Below are 8269 nucleotides of genomic sequence, written 5' to 3'. Positions count from 1 at the left end.
AGTCAGGAACCAGCATGCTATTTTTTTTGTGTGTGTGTCTATGTGCTTGCGGGCCTGGAAGTCATGGTGACTTCTGGCAACCCCGAGTGGGGCTAGGATATTTCAGAGAGGTGGCTAGATATTGCCTGCCTTTGCATCCTGGCCCTGGTATTCCTTGGCGGCCTCCCAAGTACTTGCCAGGTCGGCCCTGCTTAGTTTCTGAGATTTGACAAGATCAGGCTTGCCTGGGCTACCCAGGTCAGGGCCCAGAATGCTATTCTAGCACGTTAGGATTCCCGTTAGATTATCATTTAGAGGCAGGATCCACAGCCCGCCATCCTGGGGGGACCCCTCAAATGAGTGTTGCCTAAACTAGTCTACATACCTAAAGGGAGTCTTAGATGTTTCCGCTTCTCCCACAGTGCATTGCGGTAACACAGCAAGTCGGGTGGGGCGTGCATGGACCGGGTGGCTGAAGTCATTCCCTGTGAACCACGTATGCGAGTAGTGATTGCCCTTGCAATGCAGCTGGCCCTACCCTGTTGTCTCCCACCCTCCATCTCTACCAGCACACGAGACAGATGACTTGCATGGGAAACAGAGCGACACTGATGTCCCCCAGATATTACTGGTGCACAGTGACCACGGAAGTTTGGGGGGGGGGTAGGAAAGGAGAGAAATGCAAGAGGACCCCCTCTCCCTGACAATTAAAAACGTATATGTTATATACATACATTCACAGATATATCAATATAAATATATAAAACAAACTCCAACAGACGAGCAGACGGGAGGCCTGAGGCCAGGGCCAGCCCTGGAATGTTTCACTGGCTCCTGCCATCCTCTCTCTGCTTGTGGAAGAGGTGCTACAGCAGGGTGGCTCTTTGGTGGTGCACCAAAGACCGCTGCAGAGGGGCCTGCTCTCCCCAGTCCCGGAGCGCTTCCTCTGTAGAGCAAATGTCTGCTGCCTCCCTGAAACGACGAGCCCATATTTCTCCAGCTAGCATGTGCTGGACTGTCCGCCAAAGCCAGTACCATCTCCTGGGCAGAGTCAGCTCGCCGCCTGGCTGGGCTCTTTGAGAGAATGCACCGGCTGCACCTATAGGCGAGTGGGCTCCTCTTCACTTTCACTGCAGTTCCCACAACAGTCCTGGAGAAGGAAGGGAGGCAGAGTAGGGAGGGGCAGGGGAAGCAATGGGGAAAGGAAAAGCACACAGCAAGCACAGAGTGAGTAGTTATTTTTCCAACAGGCAGGCAGACAGACGCAGGATTTCATTCTGTCTCCCAAAGAGAGACGCCATTGCTTAGAAAGGACAGTTGCAGCCCCACAACAAAACAAACCAAGTCTGCTGGTGGAGCTATTCCCAAGACTAAAGCCCTCTGGTAACCAGCCCACAAGACCTGTGACACGATCTTACTGGGATCCTTTACTACTTTGCCTTTACTACTTGCCACCGTCAGAATAGGATCCATAGTCCAAGAATGCATTTTCAGTATAAAAAAAGGTGAGCCTTTATTTAGGTTCACTGCAGCTGGAAGAAGCTGCAAGACTGTCTTCATTCATTCCAGTGGCACAACTGCAGTAACAGAAAGAGTACAGACTAGTGGTAGGGAGTAGGAAGCACATCAGCAAGCCCTCAGAAAGCATTTAAGGCCTTTGGGCACAAAGTTGAAAAGAGATAAAACTCAAACATTTCCTAAGAGCAGGAGGGCCACGAAGGAAGCGTGGCAGCTTCAGGTGCTGGAGAAGAGGATGGGAAAGGCACACCTGCTGCCTCCATGGAAAAGGACGAGACACTCGATTCAGTTTATGGTGCTTTACAGGAAGCATGGTTAGTGGCTTGAGGGGCTATTAATGCACATGTAATCTGGAGGGGGAAGGAAGGGGGAGAGAAAGGGAGGCACTGAAGAGGTAGAATCCACATCCCCCATGTCTCGTCATGTCCGCAAGGGAGCTTAGGGCACCAGGTAGTCATTTTCCTGAGCAGAGCAGCCAGGAGAGAAGGGGTTGCTCACCTCTGGAAAGAGAAAACATGCTGTGAGGCCCGGTCAGAGACAGCCATGCTCTCTCCCCTGAGCCCTTCTCCAGCTTTCACAAACCCCTCTTGCCAAACAGAGACACCTGAGCAGGAACTAGCAAGGTGAGGGAAAATGATGAGCCCACAGAAGGTGAGCACTGCCACTACAAATGGGCTGTCACTCATGGCACGCTAGTAGAAGGGCAGCTCCTCTAGCACTAGGTGCAGAACACCGGTTTCTCCAGAAAAGCTACAAGCACATACACTGTGAACTGGGCTATCCTTCTAAATCACTAAGATGAAAGACGGAAAGGGATGTGGCCTGGAGCTTCCTAAAGTTATCCTAGGTCTAGTCCATGCTACTGGCTTAAAGATTTATTTATCTGTTTGGTTAACAAAATTTGTACCCTGCTCTTCTGCCCTCATAAGGGCCACCAAGGCAACTAACAAATGAAAACATACGTTTAAAAAAAAATCATTACAAATAATTTAACCCACAAAAACACATCATTAAAACTAGAGCTAAAATATAAACAAAAACAAAACAATTGAAACGTTGGGCAGGAAGGAGGAATCACTAAGGGAAGACCACACAAAACAAAAAAAGTCTTCAGCCACTGGTGGATGATGGCAACAGAAGGGGACAGACTCTCCCGGGGGGGGGGGGAAGAGTTTCAGTGCCACAACTAAGAAGGCTCTCTCAGGCTCCCACTTAATTTCAGGAGGTGGGGAAAATAGAGGTGTGCAATTTTTTTTCTTGGTATTTTTCGGTTTGGGTCTATTCCACCTGAAAAAAAATTCCGGATTCCCCCCAAACCCCAGATCCTGATACCAGTAAAGCACTCGGATCCAGGTTTTTTCAGAAATATACCCAAACTGAAAAACAAAGAGGGGGAAAAAAGCAGCAGCAAAGCTGCTGAAAATAGCTAAGAGGTGGCTCAGCTGGGGCTTGGGGGGGGGGCTCCCTTTAAATCAGACTGCCCAAAGAAGCTCTCTAAGCAGCCGATCCTGCGGGGAGAACTCTCCCTGCAGGCTCTGCTAGGCAGCCAGGTTTAGATTGGACTGCCCAACAGAGCCCACTCAGGAGCCAATCCTGTGGTAGGGAGGGTTCATAAGGGAGTAGTTGGTCTTCCAGATATGTTGGTTCCAAACTACGTAGGGCTTTCAATCTGTCCACAGACAAATTGGGAGCTAGTGTAGACGGGCCAAGACTGCAGTGATGTGCTTTGCAAGTGTGAAAAAGACCAGTCAGTTTGAGCTGGTCATAGCATGAGTCTGCAGATACGTGGTGAGAGGGAAGGGGGCAGGGAGCTACAGGGCTTTTCCAAGGGCTGGTAGAACCAGAACAGCCTATCAACTGTAACCTAATGATTGCTTATGCTAGGCTGCCAGCTAGACCCAAAGCATTGGCAGAACACCTGCTTTGCATGCAGAAGGTCCCAGGTTCAATCCTCAACACCACCAGTTACAGGGTCAGGTAGCAGGTAACATGAAAGACCTCATGTCAAGATCCTGTAGAATCAATACTAGTCAAGAGTAGACAATACATAGACTAATGGTCTGGTTCTACATATGTTCAATTTCGAGTGTTTAAAAACACAAGCATAGTGCCTTGTGGGTACCAAACCCAAGACAAGCATTGAGACCCAGCAATGTGAAAAAGGGTGTGGGCTGAGGTGTCTGGTGATAGGAAAGCAAGAAAGACCAGGGGGAATATCCCAATACAATAGTGATGCGTTTTGCAAGCTGAACCCCACATCTTAAGACATACCTGCTTCCTACCCCTCAAGAAATTACCTGTCGGCTAAAGAGACGTTGCAGCAGGCCCTTTTTGGGCTGAGGAGCCTGCTGCCCCTTCCAGTCCAGGTCAGGAGGAACAGCACCATCTGGACCAAAGACATTCAGCTCCTTGAAACACTCAGTCTCTATCATCTAGAGAGGGCAGAAAATATGCAGAATCTGCTACCACTCAGGGACCCGTTGACATAACTCTGTGACACCAGCTCCCCGTCCCAATTAGCACTGTTAGAATGCCTCAGCCAGCCAGCCAGCTATGGAACAGCCCTGCACCCACCCTCGGGCAAGAACGGCTGACCACGCAGAAGCATCAGGCTGCCTACCTCATTCTGCCAGGGGATGGAGACACTCCCCGTTGCAAACTTATGGTAGAAGTCATGGTCTGTAGGCTCCAGCTCAACACCCTTGACAGTGGAGAACTGCTCAATGTCCAGCACATCCTTGCAATAAATTGCTTGAGGCTAGGAAGAATGGGGGGGAGGGGGATTTTTTATTCAAGAGCTTATTCTCCTGCACACAGTGAGCAGTTGGCATGAGAACAAGATGCTCTCAGGAAACAAGGAAGGCAAGCATCCTGAACTCACATCAGGCTTGAATGGCGGGTCTAGCATCCCTGCTTCCAACCGTTTGAAATTCAAATGTTTAAAGAGAGGGTGCTCTTTCACCTCCTGGGCACCAGCACCTCGACACCCCAGCCGCTCCATTGGGTCTTTGCAGAGGAGCTAGAACACAGAAGAGTATGGTCACAAGGCACAGACAAAAAGAAGCAGCCCAGCTTCCAGAAAAACCAGCAGTAACCACCTCAGTCTATTATATTTTGCTTTTAACTAGAACTGAACTCAAACCTCCCCTTTTTTCCCTCCTCTGAGCCCAAACACAGTGCAGCTTGCTGGTTTAGAATACTATGACTTACAGTGCAATCCTCCGCAGAGCTGCTCCAGTCTAGTTCCACCAATTTCAGACTCTGTGTAGGATTACACTAAAAAAGCTGTTGGCTGTACGATGCTGTCTCAACTCTCTACACCTGCCAAGCCTAAAGAAAAAGGCCTGATGGTTTGATGGTTGAGCAGGCAGCAAGACCTAGGAGAGGGGCTGAGACACATTTATATACACGGACACTCCCATTAGCCTGTTGTTCAGCCGCACAGTCGAGTCCGACTCTTCACGACCCCATGGACCACATCACGCCGGGCCCTCCTGTCTTCCGTCGTGCTCCGGAGTTTGCTTAATTTCACGTTAGCCTAGCCTACCTTTGTTTAAAAAGCAGTTAAGAGGTTCTTTCAGCTATTGCTATATGCCTACTGGTTAATTAACCAGAGACCTAGATGCATTCAATGAGACCATCTATATTAGCTATTCATGAGTTTTTCTTCCAAGTGCCTTAATCTGGTAAACTGAGATAGCATGAGTCAATGTAGCAACATGACACAAGGAGGGGCTCAAATACTGGGTCATTACTTGATCCTAGGCAGATTTTCCAAAAGCCAGGCTGAACTGGGGTGGGTGGGAAAACAGGTCATGTCAGGTGAGATTAGCTGAAGTTTTAAGGTTCAAATCACATCAGAGTTCATTGAACATGGACTGTTTTTACAGTGAAATTTGAGCTGGTGCAGTACTGAAAAGGTGGTTCAGTTTCCAGGCTGCATCTCGCACATAAAAATCAGCTTCAGCATCCTCCCTCCTGATATCTTTATCAAGAAGCAAGATGCATCCAAATAACCTGTACTGTCAGAAATTATTATATTTTTAATAGTTCTACGACTGATCCCTGAATATAAATACAGACACATCTTTGTAAACAGTTATAATATGCAAGTCACATTGTTGTTTTGCTACACTCAAGTTATATGGTATCCAACTGCGTTACCATAGTTATTGGAAAATTTACAAATAATATATTTTTTTTTTTAAAAAAAAGAAGCCGCAAGATGCAGCTGTCTGAAGGGCACCCACCCTGAAGAGGACAAGCATATCCCTTTGCAGTGGGACCAAAGGAGGGTAAGTTGGCCAAGGCCAAGGAAACAACAGTCATACCATGGAACAAAAGGATCGAGAAGCAGGTGAGAACTTTTCCGAGTACTCCTCCTGCACCTCCTTCACCAGGCGTTCCACCTCTTCACGCTTGATCTTCTTCTTCCGCTGCTGGAAGGGAGACTGCCCCTCGATCATCTCATAGAGCAGGCATCCTAGGGCCCACCAATCAGGGCTGAACGTGTACCGCTCGTTCTTTACTACCTCAGGAGCTGAAAAAGCAGCAAGGACTGCATGAGCAAGGCCGTGTGGATTCTTCAGATACACAGAACTGGGATGTGGCATCAAGCTCAGCGTCCTGATGCCAGAACGACACATTTAGCAACAAACGTGATTTCCGACTTGAATTTCATTACAATAGCAGTAAGGTGTGTATTTGCATGTACACTTAATCCATATTCGAGAGTTGTGCCCCACAGCTGGGCTTCTGGGACTGGTCACAAAGAAAAGCCAGTTTTAGGATCTCAGACATTCTGCCCTGACATCTGTTGCAACTGATGTACAGGAAATCTCATCCTTTCTCTCTACTTAATCAGTGCAGGAGTCCATATCTGCAGAATATTTACTAAAATGCATATAGTAAGTGAATGCAGGTTAACTTGCATAATCTTAATATTTTATTAAAATCATAGTCAGATTTGCTGACTGCAGAACTTGTATGGTGTTGGTATAGATCTTGCTCACTGGATTATATACCACTTCCGTAATCCATCTGGAGTGACTACTTCAGTGCATTTTGTTTTTGCTCTTATGATGCTGCAAAGAACAGGATGCCACATTCCTGCACAAACTTGGGTCAGGACACAAATGGCCCCTCTGTAATCCAAAAGGCAACTCCCCCCTGTTTTCTTTCTGAGCAACAGAAAAATGCTTATCCCAAACTCTCCTAGCACTCATGCCTCAACTTCTACTCTAGCAGGAAGCACACTAAGACTACAGTGTTAAACTTGCTTCCTTGGAAGTAAGGCCCACTGAATATCTCTATACACACACACACACAGCCTTCTTTATAAGAAAACATGCTTAGGACAGCACTGCACTGCTACAAATTTGCAGTGATTTGTTCTTTTCCCCAAAGCCAAGGCATTCAAGAGCAATTAGTTCGCCTCAGGCATCCAAGAAAGCAACCAGTACAGGTGTCAGAGGAAGAATCGGGGGAAAATAGATATTGTCACAGTAGAAGCAAGTAAGGTGGACTGTATAATGATGTAAATTTGGCCTATCTTTCTGAGGGCCAAACAAGACGTGATTTAAAATGTCATAAGGGCATTTGGCTTTAAAGTGGCAGCAGCATCCACAGGTCCTAGTTTGGCCCCAATTCAAACACTTCTTAAAGGACTATTATCCTACAGGTCTGCTATACTTTAATGACTCACTTCTCACTGAATTCTCTGTTCATCTCTGTACAGAACTACATGTTTTGGGAAAAGACTGCTTCCCCCCCGTCCTTGCAAGATGTGCTTCCTAGCCTCCATGTTGATCCCAGTCAACTCACCAGAACATGTCTTGGATACTCACCCATGTAGCCAACTGTTCCCACCCGACCTTTTATTGTCTGACCCTCCGGAACATAAACAGCAAGCCCCAGGTCAGAAATGCGGATGTGACCTTAATCAAAGGAATGTGAGTCATGGAAGTGTCCAGTTTGCAGATTCCCTCTCAACCCAGAACAAATCCTGTTACAAAAACTGAAGAGGCACCCACTCGCCCATGTAGGAGGACATTTACTCACCATGATCATCCAGCAAGATGTTCTCAGGCTTCAAGTCCCTAGAAGGAAAAATAAATTTTGTAAGATACAGAACTGCATTGGATTTCTTCTTCTCAACTAGCATATGAGGGACACCAGAAAAACTTCAACCACTAGAATAGAGGATACCCAGGAAATTCTGCCATTCTCATTCCCTGCAGCTTTTTAACAAAGTCCTTTGCAGTGAGGTAGCTACATTCAAGGTACTACAGAAGAACATGAGAAGAGCAATGATGGATTGGACCAGTGGCCCATCTAGTCCACCATCCAGTTTCACACAGCAGCCAACCAGTTGCCCTGGAAGGCCAAAGAGGGCACAGTGGCCAAGGCCTTCCCCTGATGTTGCCTCCTAGCACTTTGCTGCAAAGGTTTAGTGCCTTTCCTTTCATTAAACTTGACTAGTAGCCATTGATGCACCTATCCTCCATGAACCTGTCTAGCCCCCCTTTTAGAGCCATCTATGCGCATTGCTATGGCTACCTCCACTTGGCAGTGAATTCCATAATTTAATATGCTCACTGAGTAAAGAAGTGTTTCCATTTTATTGTCCATTGGGAGCTCCTGAGTTCTAACATTATTGGAGAGGGAGACAAAGCCCCCTCTCTTTCTACTTCCTCCCCCTCGTGCATGATTTTATAAGACTCTTATCATGTCCCCTGTCCCCCCCTCCAGTTAGCCCTTCTTTTTTCCTAAA

At 47.2% G+C, this 8269-nt stretch overlaps 1 protein-coding gene across 1 annotated transcript in view; it reads right to left on the bottom strand.

The window, feature by feature from the left end:
• Positions 1 to 985: 985 nt before the first annotated feature.
• Positions 986 to 8269, bottom strand: part of GRK6 (G protein-coupled receptor kinase 6) — a 23867-nt gene continuing 16583 nt past the window's right edge. The window contains exons 9-15 of the mRNA XM_015412513.1: positions 7558 to 7595; positions 7344 to 7433; positions 5829 to 6037; positions 4379 to 4516; positions 4118 to 4255; positions 3795 to 3929; positions 986 to 1129 (exon numbers count right to left, since the gene is read on the bottom strand). Of these exons, the coding sequence (XP_015267999.1) occupies positions 1079 to 1129; positions 3795 to 3929; positions 4118 to 4255; positions 4379 to 4516; positions 5829 to 6037; positions 7344 to 7433; positions 7558 to 7595 (799 nt within the window). The 3' untranslated portion in view covers positions 986 to 1078. The remainder of the gene's footprint in view (positions 1130 to 3794; positions 3930 to 4117; positions 4256 to 4378; positions 4517 to 5828; positions 6038 to 7343; positions 7434 to 7557; positions 7596 to 8269) is intronic.

Source organism: Gekko japonicus, unplaced genomic scaffold, assembly GCF_001447785.1.
Source record: "Gekko japonicus isolate JY-2015 unplaced genomic scaffold, Gekko_japonicus_V1.1 scaffold100, whole genome shotgun sequence".
In the NCBI taxonomy this organism is placed as follows: Eukaryota; Metazoa; Chordata; class Lepidosauria; order Squamata; family Gekkonidae; genus Gekko; species Gekko japonicus.
Note: the sequence above shows the minus strand (reverse complement) of the source record. Positions and strands in the feature narration are given on the sequence as shown.